We start from the raw sequence: 18,946 nt of genomic DNA, 5'->3' as shown, positions 1-18,946 counted from the left end.
GGAGGAGAGGAGAGAGGGAGAGGGAGGAGGGGAGGAGAGAGGAGGGGAGGAGGGCGAGGAGGGGAGGGGAGAGGGAGGAGGGGAGGACAGGGATGTATTCATCATCATGTTTGACTGCCTGACTGCCTTTGTACTTCTGCTTCAAATCAAACGTAGGCCTCTTTGAAACCGCTGTTGAGTTGTATATCAATTTGTATATGTCTGTTTATCTGTTTTGTTGCTTTTACGGTATGTTACCTGCCAATCATGCCCTCTCCATTAATAGAGAGAGAGAGTGTGTGTGTGTGTGTGTGTGGTAATGTGATGTCTACTTGGCTGTCCTCCGAGCTAGTTGCTCAAGACTACATTCCTAAGCCTGTTGTAATATCCTCTGGCACCCACTGACAGACACTGTTACGTCAGAGCAGCAGACAGCGAACACAGGTGAGGAGAGACCGAGGTGTGTGAGAGACCGAATACGACACATGACAGGACAGGAAAGAACAGTGTTTTCACTATCTGGCTGAAAAGAGAGATAATGCATGCACGAGCGCACGAACACACACACACACACACACACAACTCTTCAACAGGAAAACCTGGATAAATAAATCTTTAGATTAACTCATTCAGGGTGAATAAAGTCGCCCAAACTGTCAACATTCCAGAGTGCCACGGGTGACTTTATTCACCAAAAATGCATAAATTATGATGTAGCCAATCAGAGTGTTGTTGCTAGGTAAACACCACATAGAACACTTGGCACTCTGGGTGGTGAGAGTTCTGGAATGATTTGGCAGTTGGTGGGTTAAGAATTCAAATGTGTCTCAATTATATCAACAGAATATAACTGAGGTTTAACTTTGGTTTAAGATGTCTTAGGAAGCAGTGGAAGACTTCAGGGGAAATACAATCAATCAATCAGACATGGAACTATTTCACATTCAATTATATTTAATATGTCATTTATATATATATATATTATACTTAATATTTCACTGTTCGTCTTCTGCACTGGAAAAGTCCGTAGCTAAGCTTATCTTAGCTTCTGAATGGAGATGAACGAGAAGTAACATTGACTGATGTGACGAGGTAGAACAACCAAAACTCTTAATGGCCTCTTCATTCTGCAGGAACATCCTTGTTCCTTCATTAACCTGTTCTTACACTCTCTCTGTTCCTCATTCTCTACCTTTTCTCTCCTTCCCTTCGTCTCCCATTCATTTGCTCTTCACTCCATCTACAACAAACAGTCCTTTTCCTCTCCCTAACTCTTTCTTGTTCCTCCACTTCTTCCATCATCTCCCTTTTGTCTCTTTCCCTCCATTAAACTACTCTTCCTATTTATTCTCCCCCTCTCTCTCACCCCATCCCTCTCTTACAACTCACCACCCACTTACCTCCCTCCCTCCCTACCTCCCTCTCTCCCTCCCTACCTCCCTCCCTCTCTTTCTCTCCCTACCTCCCTACCTACCTCCCTACCTCCCTCCCTCTCTTTCTCTCCCTACCTCCCTCCCTCCCTCCCTCCCTACCTACCTACCTACCTACCTCCCTCCCTCTCTTTCTCTCCCTACCTACCTCCCTCCCTCTCTTTCTCTCCCTACCTCCCTCCTTCTCTCCCTACCTCCCAGTTACCTTCGAGGCGAGGAGTTTCTGCTGAGCATCTATCTGCTGCTGCTGTCTGGCAGCCATCTCCTGCAGTTCCGCCAGGGTCATGTCCATCCGGGGGGTTGCCACCTGGAGATGGGGACAGAGAGAGAGTCAGCTCGGGGGTGAATATGGAGGGGGCCGCGGCGGAGTTTGTTTTAGTGGTATTTGTGAGGGAGAGGAGGAATCTGAATTATTGGTACTGGCTGACTCTAATAATAATAATAATAATAATAATAATAATAATAATAATAAATCAACTTTATTTATACAGCACCTTTTTATGTTCTAACAATGTTACAATGTGCTTTACAAATAGATAAAACAGCAAATAAAAACAAAAACATAAGTAGAAACAGTAAAACACAACAAAATTATAAAGACTATGTCCCGGTTGCTTGGGGTAGTGGGGTATTTGGGCATTGAGGTCTCGTCAGAGCTGATGAAATGGAGTATGATTGAGGTAGAGATGATGAAATGGAGTATGATTGAGGTAGAGATGATGAAATGGAGTATGATTGAGGTAGAGATGATAAAATGGTGTATAGTTGAGGTAGAGATGATGAAATGGTGTATGGTTGAGGTAGAGATGATGAAATGGTGTATAGTTGAAATGGTGTATGGTTGAGGTAGAGATGATGAAATGGTGTATGGTTGAAATGGTGTATAGTTGAGGTAGAGATGATGAAATGGTGTATGGTTGAGGTAGAGATGATGAAATGGTGTATGGTTGAGGTAGAGATGATGAAATGGTGTATGGTTGAGGTTGCAGTGGCGGATGTATTTCTCTGGGTGGGTAAGCAGCCGGACAGGGGTGGAGCGTTAACTGGTGGCTAGCTAGTGGTGTTTGTAACACACACACACACACACACACACACGCTTACTTAAGCAACACATAGGACAAAGTACGTCCACACACAGCCTGTCCGGTCTACACACGCCTAAGTATATGCAGTCTTTTGTACTTAAGCACCACTGGCCTAAAGCAAAAACTAAAAGAACAGACTCATAGTCTGAGTAAACAGCACACATTTCCATGTCTTGTTACACAGGAGTAACCAAACTTGTTCTTTTGACTTCGCTCTCCTTCATCCTGTTTTTGGTGTAAGATGTAGCTGTTCTCACCGGTTGAGAGGAGCACAATAACATGTCTGTTCTGTTAGGAGTGCAGGAGGAGTTCAAGTAGAAACAACAACACTGAAATCGTTCATGTCCTTTAAAACTCAGAGAAAGAAAAAAAAAAGTGCATCTGACAATTTTATTTTTCATGACTCAGATACACAAGATGATCTACACCAAGCACTGATCTACACCAAGCACTGAGACCTACACGAAGCACTGTGATCTACACCAAGCACTGAGATCTACACCAAGCACTGATCTACACCAAGCACTGAGATCTACACCAAGCACTGATCTACACCAAGCACTGACCTACACCAAGCACTGAGACCTACACCAAGCACTGAGATCTACACCAAGCACTGACACCTACACCAAGCACTGAGATCTACACCAAGCACTGATCTACACCAAGCACTGACCTACACCAAGCACTGAGACCTACACCAAGCACTGAGACCTACACCAAGCACTGACACCTACACCAAGCACTGAGATCTACACCAAGCACTGTGATCTACACCAAGCACTGATCTACACCAAGCACTGAGATCTACACCAAGCACTGTGATCTACACCAAGCACTGATCTACACCAAGCACTGAGATCAACACCAAGCACTGACCTACACCAAGCACTGAGACCTACACCAAGCACTGACACCTACACCAAGCACTGAGATCTACACCAAGCACTGACCTACACCAAGCACTGAGACCTACACCAAGCCCTGAGACCTACACCAAGCACTGAGACCTACACCAAGCACTGAGACCTACACCAAGCACTGAGACCTACACCAAGCACTGAGACCTACACCAAGCACTGAGACCTACACCAAGCACTGTGATCTACACAAAGCACTGAGATCTACACCAAGCACTGATCTACACCAAGCACTGAGACCTACACCAAGCACTGTGATCTACACCAAGCACTGAGATCTACACCAAGCACTGATCTACACCAAGCACTGAGATCTACACCAAGCACTGACACCTACACCAAGCACTGACACCTACACCAAGCACTGAGATCTACACCAAGCACTGACACCTACACCAAGCACTGACACCTACACCAAGCACTGAGATCTACACCAAGCACTGACACCTACACCAAGCACTGACACCTACACCAAGCACTGACACCTACACCAAGCACTGACACCTACACCAAGCACTGACACCTACACCAAGCACTGTGATCTACACCAAGCACTGTGATCTACACCAAGCACTGACACCTACACCAAGCACTGTGATCTACACCAAGCACTGACACCTACACCAAGCACTGAGATCTACACCAAGCACTGACACCAACACCAAGCACTGAGATCTACACCAAGCACTGACACCTACACCAAGCACTGACACCTACACCAAGCACTGAGATCTACACCAAGCACTGACACCTACACCAAGCACTGTGATCTACACCAAGCACTGTGATCTACACCAAGCACTGTGATCTACACCAAGCACTGTGATCTACACCAGGCACTAGTATATTTTTCTTTTTTAATGTGTCTGTGTTTTACAGTTTTTCTACTTTTATTTTTGTTTCTGATGCTGCTCTGATTGTTTTTAATGTGTCTGTGTTTTATTGTTTCTACTTATATCTTTGTTTATATTTGCATTCTGTTTGTAAAGCACTTTGTAACATTGTTTTAAAAAGGTGTTCTATAAATATATCTATACATTTTTAGTTTATCTATTTCCCCTGAAGTTTATCTCTAGTTTCTTTTTTATATATACACACACACACACACACAGTGAAAAACACAAATGCTGTTAGAACATAAAAAGGTGCGTGAGCTCACCCCGTTCTCCATCCTCCTGTCCGTAGGGCCCTTCACACCGTTTCTCCTGGGCTCAGAGCCTCTGGACACACCTGGGGAAGCAACACATCAGAGAGGCTTCCCTGAGGTACCCAGCCAGAGAAAGGCTTCCCTCAGAGAGAGGCTGACACAAGAGTAGAACAGCCTTCCCTCAGACACCAACTCCACTAAAACACTGCAGGTAAAACCACTGGATGTTTGGAGAACGCAAAGACACTGAAACAGTGTGTTTCGCAGCAAGCTGATCAGACTGAAAGAAACCTCTCTCTCAAACACATACACATATTCAAACATGTACACATATTCAAAACACACACACACACACGTATCTGAAGGCTCCTTCAGCTGGAGGGCTTGGGTCACATGGAGGTTACACAAACACAGACGGGCCCTCAGAGAACACAAAGAGATCAGTGTCGTATCGAGACTGGTCATAATCTCAGGATTTGCTACCGTGCGCGAGATGGGCTGAGGAGCAGGTCATTGAGAGTGTGTGTGTGTGTGTGTGTGTGTGTGTGTGTGTGGTCTACAGGTTGGGGTCTTAGGGGGCCAGTGGACCTGATCTCATCCCTGGCCTGTGACCAAGCTTTTAAACTTACATAACGGCTTTGGAAAACATTCAACGGCTAGACGACCATGCTAAGGCAGAGAAGAACATGCCAAGCTAAAATATGAACGTGCTGTTAGGAGACATATTAGAAAGCTTTGTATGCAGAGAAGAAGCAAACCCTATTTCAAAGAACGTGCATGTCTGCAAATAAGCTATGGAGACCATACACAAGCAAACTCTATAGAGAAAATCAGTGCAAGCTAAGCCAGGTAAGACTATGGGGGGAAAGAAAAAAACATGCTAACATAACAAAGCCTATGGGGAAATTGAATAAAGCAAGAACAAAGCTAAGCTCGCTAACTTCATTCAAATCAAAGGGGAAAAAAAGAGCATGCTAAGCTAACAGGGTGGGAATTAAGTAGGCCTACGAGCTAAGCTAATTCTGTGGGAAAACAAGAAAAGGCTAAAACGGCTAGAAAGGAAAACAGCCATCTAATCCATGTGCCAGACTCAAGCTGTGAGGGGCATAAGAGGCTTAGGGTTAGCCGTCAGTTATGCAACAAGGGGCTGAGGGACTGAGGAACCAAAATACTGGTTTCTGTTTTCCAGAGAACACAGAAAAGGCTTACGGGGATGAGACTTAGACAAGCTTCCACAGAGACACCCTGCTACCGTTATGCTAAATTAGGCTTGTCTAGAGATTTTAGGTCTTGTAACAGAAATTCATACGTGGATCAAGGGGGTCTTGAGACCTGTGTTTCCCAATCTGTGTCTTGGAGGGAGGGAGGGAGGGAGGGAGGGAGGGAGGGTTTTCTATTAACTTGATTTAGGTTGTTGGGTAATTGATTACAAGGGTTCGTCTGATGTGTGTGTGTGTGTGTGTGTGTGTGTGTGTGTGTGTGTGTGTGTATGTATGTATGTGTGTGTGTATGTATGTGTGTGTGTGTGTGTGTATGTATGTGTGTGTGTATATATGTGTGTGTGTATGTATGTATGTATGTGTGTGTGTATGTATGTGTGTGTGTGTGGTGTGTATATGTATGTATGTCTGTGTGTGTATATGTATGTGTGTGTGTACATCCTCTATTCTCCATCAGGTCTGGGTGGGGTGTGGAGGCTCACCTGACTCTCTGCTGGGAGCTCGATCATGACGGAGGAAGAATCGCACCTCTGCCCTGTGCTGCCCCCAACGCTGGAGAACATCCAACATCCTCTCCCCCTCGCCTACTGGTCGCTCTGAGGAGGAACACACACACAATACAGATTAACACACACACACACACACACACACACACACACACACACACACACACACACACACACACACACACACACACACACACACAGGGGAGGAACCATATACTGAATTTAAATCCAATAATTTTCCTTGAAGGACAACCAGGTGCTGTGTGTGCGTGTACGTGAGCGTGAGCGTGTGCACGTGTAACACGTGTCCTTTGTAAATCCCGTCAGGCCACGCCGACTCTGCTAGCCTAGTGAGCCTACATTCTGAGCAGATGCGTTTCAGCTTCCAGAGTAATGGCCCTAGGGCACAACTGTAATCTGATGGTTTTGACTGGCATTTATCCAACGGGCCTTTTAGACAACCTCCATAGTCTACATCCACATCCATCTATTCATTAGACTGTACAGACACACAGCAACAATTTATTGACTCGTGCCCCAGACATTTTACGTGAAACGACCACATCAATGATTCCTTCACTGGACTAAAAACAGAAGAAATCCACCACATGCTTAAACGCCCGGAGCATTTACACCAGCGCACAGTTTGCAACTTTTTTATTTATTTTCTTGAGGAGATTTAGCATAAGAAATGAATTCCCCTCCATATAAAGAAGTGGAATTTAAAAATAAACGTGTAAAAAAAAACAAAAAAAACACACTGGAACAAATCTTCTTGACGTCTTTTTCTTCACAAAACCTCCCTTTCAAGGACATGGGTACAAAATGGCAACGTAACCATGGAAACCGCTGCCAGCTCCGGGTACTTGAGTTTGAAGAAATCTTTTGAGTCTTTAGAGGCTGAAATCTTACTCCTCCACCTGGGAGAGGTTTTCTGAGACAGGGATTGCCAACTACACAATAAACCCAAGTCCATTAGCATTAGAGACCCACAACACAGACCGAGTTAGGCTGTTCTAAAGAACCATGACGGCTGACCGTCTGACAGAGCCGACTCCCATCACACAATACAAGCAGATCTGGGGAACCAGGCGTACCACCAGACATGAACCCTGTTTAAACCCCGGGTCAGCTTGCTCCCACCGAGCCTCGACCCTGCGACCTCTGACTTGCCAACACACGTGACCGTGTCCTCTAATACCCGATGTTAACCAGCTAGGCTATCGAAAAGCTACAATAGCAATTAGACAGCGTGGGTGGTGGGGGTGTTTGAACTGGAGGAGTGAGTTTACCATCTCAACTCGGTTACACCTGCAGTGGGAAGAGCCTCACTCACCAGACCCACGCCACATCTCGGCCAGGTGGCATTCCGTCTCGCCCGGCTCCTGGCACAGCTCCACCACGTCCCGGCACAACGTCTCCATGGTAACGGGCACCTCGGTAAAATGCTGGTCATTGTTACTGAGGTACACGGTCAGGAACATCTGGAGGAGGACACAGAGAGAAAACACTTTAAAGATAGATCCTTGTTTTCCATCTCCTATAAAACAAGATGTTCTCCTAGAGAGAGAGTTCACTGATTGGAGGAATCGGACACATTCAGAGGCTTAGCAAGCTGCGTATCTAATTACCAGCGATCTGAAACCCCTGTCCTCACCTGTGTGTGTGTGTCCCTGTGTGTGTGTCCCTGTGTGTGTGTCCCTGTGTGTGTAATGTATGAGAGTGTGTGTGTATGTATGACAGTGTGTGTGTGTCCCTGTGTGTGTGTGTGTGTAATGTATGAGAGTGTGTGTGTGTGTATGTATGACAGTGTGTGTGTGTGTGTGTGTGTGTGTATGTGAGAGTGTGTATGACAGTTTGTGTGTATGTATGAGAGTGTGTGTGTGTGTGTGTGTGTGTGTGTGTGTGTGTGTATGTTGTGTATATACGTGTGTGTGTGTGTGTGTGTGTGTGTGTGTATGAGAATGTTGTATATATGTGTGTGTGTGTGTGTGTGACCCTGACACTGATACCAGCCATACTGCCCTCATTCCTCCCTGTCGGCACGGAAACCAGAGCACAGCTCTTGGCATTCTGTCCTACCGTCGCCTGCGCTAACCAGCACTGTCACCACGGTGATAACCCTTCTGCTAAACGACCCTAGCGCACTGAAGGAGGGTGAGTCGTCAAGAGATGCTGTCTGGTGTATGACTCAAAACAAACAACCAAATAAACCAACAAAGAGATGGTTGCCAGAAGACTGTGTACATCAAGGCTATTTAACAAAACAGTTTTATTTGCCAATCAATCGTCAAATAACTGTTTGGAATGTGGTATTTTCTTTCTGAGCATTTGGCTGTCACAGGAGACAAAATCATTTTGCTGATGAAGCAGAATTTGAAAACTTTTCTATTGAGTTAGGGTAAGGGTTAGTGTGTGTGTGTGTGTGAGTGTGAGTGTGAGTGTGAGTGTGAGTGTGAGTGTGAGTGTGAGTGTGAGTGTGTGTGTGAGTGTGAGTGTGTGGGTGAGTGTGTGTGAATGGGTTACCCCTTTGTTGACCCTCACCCAGCTCAAGGAATCTCTCTCTTTGTCTCCAAACCAATCTGAAACTACTGTCTCTGGACACCTTTGAATGTCCCAGTTTCCCGCAGTTTCCCCCCCTCCTCTTGAAGAACACATCCTCTACCTTTCATCTCACGGCCCTCGGCTGGACTGAGGGGTAGAGGCAGAACACCGTGTTCTTTTAGCCAGTGTGTGAACAGCCTCTGAGGGCTACATTGGGTACATGAGGTCATTCAGGCTACACAGGCTCACGCTGGCTGAAGGCAGTGCAGCTGCCCTTCTCTGGGCTCCAACAATGGCAGAGACGGACCAGCTCTAATAAGGTACCCAGCCTCCGCCTCACCCGTCAAACGCAGCCTCCTCTTTCATGTCCTGTTCCCTCATCTCTACTTATCTGCACCTTATCTGCGGCCTCGGATGAAGGCAGATTTTTAAAACGGCTGAGATCCAAAGATCAGACTCAAAAGCAGGAATCAAAAGCAATCTCACTCACTCACACACACGCACACGTACACGTAAGCGCACACACACACACACACCTAACCCCTACCCAGGGCTACATATACACACACACACACGACTGACCGAGCAGGTTGTTTTGTTCAATACGGATACAAATAGACTCTTGGATAGAAACAATGAGCAGTGAATCATGTTTGGCATGCTAGCGTACGGGGTAGTTTCAGTGGTCTATGCTAAGGTACAGGGTAGTTTCAGTGGTCAAGGCTAGTGTATGGGGTCATTTCAGTGGTCAAGGCTAAGGTACAGGGTAGTTTCAGTGGTCTATGCTAAGGTACAGGGTAGTTTCAGTGGTCTAGGCTAGCGTATGGGGCAGTTTCAGTGGTCTAGGCTAAGGTACAGGGTAGTTTCAGTGGTCTAGGCTAGCGTATGGGGCAGTTTCAGTGGTCTAGGCTAAGGTACAGGGAAGTTTCAGTGGTCTAGGCTAGCGTATGGGGTAGTTTCAGTGGTCTAGGCTAAGGTACAGGGTAGTTTCAGTGGTTTAGGCTAAGGTACAGGGTAGTTTCAGTGGTCTAGGCTAGCGTATGGGGTAGTTTCAGTGGTCTAGGCTAAGGTACAGGGTAGTTTCAGTGGTTTAGGCTAAGGTACAGGGTAGTTTCAGTGGTCTAGGCTAGCGTAAGGGGTAGTTTCAGTGGTCTAGGCTAGCGTAAGGGGTAGTTTCAGTGGTCTAGGCTAAGGTACAGGGTAGTTTCAGTGGTCTAGGCTAGCGTAAGGGGTAGTTTCAGTGGTCTAGGCTAGCGTAAGGGGTAGTTTCAGTGGTCTAGGCTAAGGTCTTTAAGGAGGAGGAAAAGTAACTCAGCACAAGCAACTGACATCATCAGTACATTCAAGGAATGTAGGACATCCAAATGACCCTGCTAATTCTTGGAGGGAGAGAGAGGGGGGGAGAGAGAGAGAGAGAGAGAGAGAGAGAGAGAGTAATGACGTACAGTAAGGCCCATTTTGCTCAGCACTAAAGGTAATGGTCCGAGGGGCTGCCATTGGCCAATCACAGCCTCCAGTGGATGAGTTGGCACTTTGCTGCGTTTGCTTCCGACCTTCACCCCCCCCCCCCCCCTCCCAACATCACTCACTCCCTCCCTACACGTAAAAATATGTGAATATAAAATACCCCTAAATCATAAGACAGAGGTGGGGAGAGAGAGAGGGAGAGAGAGAGAAGGAGAGAGAGAAGGAGAGCGCATGGAAGAGAGGGAAGAGAGGGGGTGGATAGTAAATAGATACAGTACTAAGTGGTAAGCCACTTTACTGTAATGAAGGTCATTGCTAAAGCCAGTGCATAATATCATCTGGCATTATAGGCCTATTTTACTTTCCTCCTCATCATGGCCAATTCTCTTAAAATACATTGGACATGAGGACATCGGGATGCTTTGACAGTGGACTGAGTAACAACATAACCCTCCATAGAAGCAAAGAGGAATTATCAGACTACGGTAGAAAGTTAGGCAACATTATGGTGTCGAGAGAATGGTGTTCTTTCTCCCAGCGAGACACTTTCTCCCAGCGAGACACCCTCAGACCGCATCAAATATTCATAGCCACCACAGCCAGAGAATTGAAACAGCTCAATATCAACCTGATAGGCCTATACAGCAAGAACAACACAACATGTGTAAGAATCCACAACAGAACGTAAAAAAACCCTCTCTAACTCAAAGTTATAAAGCACCCAAAGCACAGTAGATGACAGGGCCATCCAGGAGAGAGACGACAGAAACGTCTGCAGTCACCTACACCTCTAATAGTGTACAGGACAAGGGTACTGCCTAACGGAGGGAGGCAGGGAGGGAGGGAGGCAGGGAGGGAGGGAGGGAGGGAGGAGTACGTGAGCTGAATAAAAGCTACTGAGATGTTCAAGACATCCCTCTGCCCTGGAATAGTACACTGTCAAAATATACACACTCAAAAACATATGTCAATACTGACTTAAACACATGAAATGTGGCAGCTGTTTGAGGTGAATTGTTTGAGGTGAATAAACAAGCTGTAATATTATCATCATGTACAGTAATTACAGTACATACAGGTTTTACAGGTTTTAATGACAGTACAACTCACTAGATTAACTTAATCTTCTACAATGAAATTTATGAAATTGAGGACATCAGATTTTGTAAAACACATTCTCTACCGACAGTTTGTTTTGAAGAATATACTTTTCCAATAATGGCCCAGAAGAGAGTGTCCCAGTTAAATCGATAGCAGGTGCAGACAACATCCTTGTGTCTAGACTGGCCTGTCTGTGATGAAAGATGAAAGGCAACAACATCAAACTCAGGCAGAGACTCTGAGGGCAGGAGACACAGCTGATGACACCGTCCTGACCTCTCAACCATGACCTGCAAAGGTTGGGGGGGGGGGTGAGTCCCGAACTCATGCCCACACACACACACACACACACACACACACACACACGAACCTTGAAGTTGACTTTAACCACCTAGCATCAGCCTAAGCCGAATCCTAACCTTTACCTAAGGAGATCAGATGGAAATATCTGACCCTGAACTAGAGGCTAGGGGTAGGCCCTCTGGGGAACAAGCTTATCAGGCTTCTCCAGTTGTTTAGACATACTGTGGGATTTACTGAGTTTAAACATAAACACATCACAGCCAATTACAGGAAGGGAGAGAACAGTGTGTGTGTGTGTGTCACTCCCACTGATTGAACAGATTACGCACACCAACACTTGCGCTAGGCCTACCAACCAGAAGCACACACACACACACACAATTTATGTAAAAACTTAGGTGACTCAGTGTTAAATCTTAGTCACTCTTACAAGACTAGACTAACTTTCATTATCAAATCTCTATCAACAGTCTTGGTCAGTCCATCTCCAGCCCTCCCTGATACACACCGTTCTCTCCTTGTAGGGGTCAATACCAATGTATGCTAGTCTTGCTGCTCCTAGTACAAGCTCAATTTATCTTTTATTGAGTTAGCAGGAGAGGGGGAGCGCTCAAAACTGTCCCTCGCTGCAGTTTCTAACATCATATACCAGGGAACAAAACACACAGCCCTCTAATATAATAGAGAAGTAATGCAGTTAGACTGCAATGTCAGTCACTAGCAAATAAAAACCCTGCATAGGTCAAACGTCAATACCATTCCACGCGAATAGTCAGTGTGTTATTACCACGTGAATAGTCAGTGTGTTATTACCACATGAATAGTCAGTGTGTTATTACCTGAGGAGTATTTCACAACACAGGCTCAGTCGGTGAGTCGGTGCACTCTCGTAAAACTTCTGGAGCAACACCGTATTTCCAGGAAAGATAAACATGAAATGTCCATTGCGGTATTGACTTCTTCCCCGAACTAACCAGCTGTAGCTTACTTTTATGCCCAAGAAAATCCGGTTTCTCAATGTTTCATACAGTTAAAGTTAGAACACTAAATGGAACATGTGTTCCGAAATTCCACCCTGGTACGCAGTCAAGAAGACTCTCAGTGCCCCGACATGCTTGAATTAAATACAGAATGGCTAAGTAGCATTTCACTACAGAACCAACCTCAGGAACTCACCATAGCAACAACAACTGCAGGAAATTAAAGGCAGTAGTCCAAAAACAGATGAGTGAAAATAACAAACTAAGACATTCTGTACTGTACAGGGAACACTCCGTTGTACAGGGAACACTCCGTTGTACAGGGAACACTCTGTTTTTATATTATTCTATTATTATTATTCTATATTAGAGACTGATCCAAAGCTTAGTTTCTCAACACATGCCTGGCAATGACAGTACCTGTGCTGTAGCCGTCAGCTTGGCCAACCTCTAGAGTGTGGAGACAGATGATATGAACTTGTTGAAGCCGATATGAAGCAGAGATGCCAGAGAGAGATGGCAGAATGGCAATATAGTCCTGACTGACACAGCATGGCCGAGACACAGCTGGGCTGATTACCAAGAACCTGCAACGTCATAGAGGAAGAGCCCAGGGGAGCCGGCCGGGGCAGCTGGGATAGTGGAGGTCGGGTACGTGGGGTGACAGGAAGACAAGAGGCAATGTCCTTGACCACACCCAAGAGGCATGATGAGGAGCTGCCAGGCCTTCTGTCCACACACACACACACACACACACACACACACACACACAATATTGCTGAGGTAAACAATCAAGTGGACCAGATCTCGTTGAGTGAGCGAGTCGACTCTGAATGTGATTACTACAGTTTAGAAGGCCTCCACAGATCGCAGCAGCAGCAACTCCTTGTATGTCTGTCCTCCCCGTCAAAGACTGGGCCTGAATACTTGACACGGCTCCAGCAAGGCAGTCCTTCAAAAAGGCAGCAGAAAAACATTCTCTGCTTTATGCATGCATCACTCCTCTGCATCTCCCTCCACTGCACATCGAGGAGGAGACGCAAAGAGGTCAGAGGTCAATGGTAAGAGGTAGCCTAAAGTCGACACAGTACCTCTATGATCGATTTTGATTTGATAAGTTGAACACCTTTCATGTTGCCCTGCCAACATGGGCTTATTAGACACAGTCATGTCAACGTACACTGTACATTTAGTGAGCGTGGATAATAATTATACTGTAGCAAAGACAAATAATATAACAGCCTCCATCCATATACGCCAGCCGCATACACACACATATCAACTGTATCTGAACAAATTAACCCAAGAGGAAGTAGAGATGTCTGCAGCCAATTCCTTCCGTCTGAAGTTCAGGACGACCGCTTCGCCTCGTACCTTGCTGTCTGAACTGCACCAACTGTCCTGCTCTCTGTACGATATCTCACTGTCCCTTCATTCCAGAACAACACAGACTCTCTCTATACGATATATCTTAACAGTCCCTCCTAAAGACCTCTTCACCCCCACTACCCCCCTGTACAAGTTTTTCTCCTGTTTAAAAAAAAAATCTTCTTCTAGCATTGTGACTGCCTATGGCCCCTGGTCTGAGCATTGATTACTTTATCTTATGATGACTGATGGACAGATGATTCACTTACTTAAACAAATGTATTTGCTGTAAGTCGCTTTGGATAAAGGCGTCTGCTAAATGCCATAAATGTAAATGTAAATGTAAATATCTCACCGTCCCTTCATTCCAGAACAGCACAGACTTGATGAGATATTGTATGACGTTCATTTGAGAGATAAGTGAAATGGTCGTCAAGTCAACTAGGAGGATGTTAAGGAGGATACAACAACAACAACAACAACAACAACAACAACAACAACAACCACCACCACAGAGCAGCAACAACAACAACCACAACCCAATCATTCAGGTTTCACTATCACGGTGAAATGAAAAAGAAGCAGCACTCACGGAAACAAGGTGTGGGATTACATATCAGAGTCGTGCTCTTTGGCCAATTACAATGGCTTCATATTACAATACAAATCACTATTTACAAAAGCACTCTCCCTGAAAAAAACAAAATGCCTTTGTAAGGTCTAATTTGGCATATGAATGATAAAGTAGATAGATCACGAGAGGCATTCCCAGAAGTGGAAGTCCCTGATGGATCTTTAGAGTCAGACCACCCCTATGGTGCTCACCCTGGCCTCTCTCCCCCCCCCCCGGGAGGACTAGTGTTACAGCCTCTAAAGCTACTCTCACAATGTCCCCACTGTGTGAAACAGGACTCATTCTACCACAGAGTCACTCTAAAATGCCCTTAACCTTTTCACCTGGATCCACCATAGACGTCAGCCGCTCTGTTCTGGGCAGGTACTGTGAACTCTAAGTCAATACCTGCTCAGGTGATTCTACGGTGTGTTTTTTCTCTTCGTCCCAAGAAGCAGGTCTTCTGTAACACCTGTATCATGTTGCATAAGGGTTAGGGTTCTGGCCTACATTATCCCATGCTACATTATCCCATCTTACATTATCCCAGCCTACATTATCCCAGCTTGTTTTGTGTATTTATTCAGTGCCCTCTCTTACGTAGAACAACAACTGCACTTGACCATTCGACATAGAGCTTAAGTAAATAGGAATATTTATCCCGCTATTTATGTCCCACGATGGAGGGATTAATTCCATTATCCGTGACTCGTACACGCAGAGAACCCAGCGTAACAGTAATGTGCCCTTGGATATCCCTCCTCTTACGACCCGTGGGTGTGAATGTCCTCTTACGTAAGAAGGAGCCCTCCCAGAGAGTAAACACAAAGCCTACTGGCCACGTAGAAAGTCTACTCTGGTTTCTGTTGACACACAAAGTAAAGCAGGGCTGCTCGAAACATTACCTCATATTCCCACCTTTATATCACCTCCACCAAGTCAAGAGTGGTGGTTGTACTATTAGACCAAGGTCAATAAGCCTGCTCCTAGACTTAAAAAGCATCTTCAATGGAGGGTCAGAGAAAGTCTGATTTAATCCAGGATTATTTAATCCTGGTTTAATCTGTGCCCGGGAAACTGGCTCATAGACCACAACAACAATTAATAGGCTTAGTGATGGGAGTGATATGGTTGTGATACCCCTAAATGTATATGTTTCGATTAAAATGATACACTATTAATAATCATAAATGAATAAACTGTCCACCAACACCAACCTGTGCTAGTCCAGATGTACAAGTATCACAAGGAAAGGAATGAGGAAATGGCTTCTGATATTTACCCTGATAACAGAAAGACCACGTGGATATTACATCCAGCACTGTATATCCAACTGTAGAAATAAGCCTTTAATGAGTACTTCAATCACAATGCCTTGCTCATATCAGCCCTCCCCATCCCAAAAAAGTGTTAATAATGTCTACACAAAGGTTGAATTGATGAAAAACTTTGAAAAAAATAAACATGCAGAGGTAGCAGAATAAACCTAAATAAACATGCAGAGGTAGCCTGCATGTGCCGTTTAGCAGATGCTTTTACCCAAAACAATGTACAGTACTGGTGCCCAACCTTGACCCTAACACCACCAACTAACCCACACAGCCACGGCCATCGGGAATCACTGAAACAAGCTGAATAAAACAAGAGCTTGGTTTGACAGTAAGATAACAGAAAATCAGCTTTAAACTGTTGAAGCCTGAAATGACCCAATAAAAAGGGACAGTCTCCCTTATCAGGGTGTTACACCCCAGGACAGACACAATGTCCTCTCCCCCGCCATGTCATAAAGAGTCCCTGGGAACCATTGTCCTCAGAAAACAGTGACCCCTTTTACCATCGCAGCCAGCAATTATGCTGCTACATTATAAGTCCCAGAGAGAGAGCCCCCTGTGTAAGCAGGGCCACAGGACATTGTACGAGCTCAGACAATACATCATGTCAAATGTGGCTGTGTTGTGAGGGTTTTGTGCTGACCACTGATAGCGCAGACATGTTAAAGAGCTATCCATCTATCTCTATATCTATGACACACACACACACACACACACACACACACAATAGTGGGCAATGGCCATGGTCTCAGGCGACCTATAAAGACGCCCTATAGGGAAACATGACATACATGGTGAGGACTTATATTAATGTCCATGAGAAAGGATCTGGACGATAACAAATGGCTGGTTATGAAACAGGAGAGCAGACAGGAGTGGTCCACAGTCCACTCCTTCACTGTTGACAAGATGATTAATTCACTCATCCAGCTGTTTTACTGGAAAGGGAGGACTGGGGAGAGCTGCACACACTCTACCATATTAAAGTAAACGCACATACTGTACTGGGTGCACACACACACACACACAGAAAAAAAAATACTGTGAAACATCAAAAGCTTACAGCACAATTACTGTACACGTGGAGGAAAGACCCACCCAAAGTCTAGGGTGGATACATTCTGTACAGGGAAAGAGAGACCCTCAAAAAGGGGCACTGCTTGATTCATTGGACCAGAAATCTTGACAACTCCTCAGGGGCAATCAATCACAGGCTAAAGAATTTGACTCTCCTGCATGTCTCCAGTTGATGCCTAAAGAACTCATACTTCACAGACAGGTTTGTACTTTGCAGTTTGCACCTCAACAGTAAGTCAGTTGCTAAGAAACAGCCTGGCATTTTTCAAAATGTGCACCTGTCACAACCATAATTTCTACATGTTTTCTCTGTGTTTCTATCCCTAAATCTCCCCTCCCCCACCTCCTATTTTACTTCAAAGAAGTGCTGAGAGATTGAGCCTAGCACTGCAGCAAAAGGAATGGACCTCTGTAGATGATACTGGCATCGTTCCAGACAGAGCAAGCTTACCTAACTGGCTTTAGACAAGAGAGTTGCTTACATTGTGTTGTATAAACAACATGCATGTGCAGGATATGATTATTTCCCCTCCAATGGGATATGTCATCATAGAAATACATGAACACAACTTACCTTACTGAAAAACAATACATGCATATGGCATTGATCTTTTCAAGTAGACAGACAAAATGTTTAATTAAGAGGAGAAGAAAAAAAGGAAAAATGTAGCTAAACAGGCTTCACTATTCACTAATCACTATTTTCTGCTTACAATTTGATCCTAAATTAAAGGGTCAGCTGGGACTTCTCAGACGTATACTGCATGTTGTTTCTTAACAAATACAGGACAATTCATTTTTTTATGACAAAGTGAAAAGCTAAAGCCTGCTCGACCTGCTCAATCTCTTTGGCTTCCGTTTCATGACTGACTATTTGGCTACCTTGGGTTGCATCATCCAAAGGAGAATAACCTTATGCTCACTAACCAATCAAAAATATGATAATCAGTTGTTATCAAAACTTGTCATGTGTATGAGTATAGGCCTGTTTCCCTTGATGGTGATGAAGATAGCAACCAGTCATTGAAAGTGGAGGTTGCAACAAAGTATCACGCGTATCAATGTCAATTTAAATGCCCGACTGGAAACCAGGTTGCAGTATCAATGAGCCTGAAAGCCTGCAGGCTAGTACATAAACTGGGAAAACGAGGAGTAAGAATTACATTTTGACATGTGGAACTTCATTTCAACCAGAACATATCATAGGCTACTCACCGGCATCATCTTAGCGTCGTAACGCATTTAACCACTCCACAATTCCTTTGATCGTAACCTTTAGTTTCGAGTGAAGCGGAAGGCGTTGGAATTGTGATCGCTGCGATCCTGCCCCGTAGTCGAGGCGATGAGCTTCTCCTCTCTTCTGTGGGTCCTGGTGGTTGAAAGTCAAATGTAATCTCGTGTGTAAAAGTAGCTAAATTACAATTAATGTAGACTTCGTTGTTTAAAGACAATAGGCCTATGTAGTCTCATACGCCATGGGACCTGTTGCCACTGAAAATGAGGCCTTCTTGGAAAGTTTTCTGTTGCGATCGTTTGCATCGCTTGGAAGTTTTCGCAGGCGTCAGGGACGCGTCGCTTTAAAACTCAATCAAACTCCTACCTGAACGTTAGTCAACCTTATCGAATAGTGCGGTTGTATAATGTCATGAATTTAGCTCATATTGTTCTATACTTGCCTGAGGACGTAGTGTCTATCCAGCCTTGAAGCACCGCTGACAGTGTTGTTCCGTGGACTCCCTGCCTATCCCAGCGTGACGTTGCAGGAGAAACTCATCCCTTTGGAATTTGAGCTCCGCCTCGTTTCGGACAATGAAAACACACACACACACACGCACGCACGCAACGTCGTGGAGCATATAACACACACACACACAC

At 45.0% G+C, this 18,946-nt stretch overlaps 1 protein-coding gene across 3 annotated transcripts in view; it reads right to left on the bottom strand.

Annotated features, from left to right (window-relative positions):
* LOC310822961 (apoptosis-stimulating of p53 protein 2-like) overlaps positions 1-18,842 on the bottom strand; it is a 43,561-nt gene extending 24,719 nt beyond the window's left edge. For 2 of the 3 annotated variants that reach the window (XM_083695559.1, XM_083695561.1), the window contains exons 1-6: positions 18,748-18,842; positions 18,287-18,440; positions 7,624-7,771; positions 6,264-6,377; positions 4,574-4,644; positions 1,615-1,716 (exon numbers count right to left, since the gene is read on the bottom strand). In XM_083695559.1, the coding sequence (XP_083551685.1) occupies positions 1,615-1,716; positions 4,574-4,644; positions 6,264-6,377; positions 7,624-7,771; positions 18,287-18,313 (462 nt within the window). In that variant the 5' untranslated portion in view covers positions 18,314-18,440; positions 18,748-18,842. Of the gene's footprint in view, positions 1-1,614; positions 1,717-4,573; positions 4,645-6,263; positions 6,378-7,623; positions 7,772-18,286; positions 18,646-18,747 lie in introns of those variants that run through there. The other variant, XM_083695560.1, reaches the window with a different exon arrangement.
* Between the last annotated feature and the right edge of the window lie 104 nt (positions 18,843-18,946).

This window comes from Argentina silus, assembly GCF_951799395.1.
Source record: "Argentina silus genome assembly, chromosome: X".
Lineage (NCBI taxonomy): Eukaryota > Metazoa > Chordata > Actinopteri > Argentiniformes > Argentinidae > Argentina > Argentina silus.
This window is presented reverse-complemented; position numbering and strand designations above follow the sequence as displayed.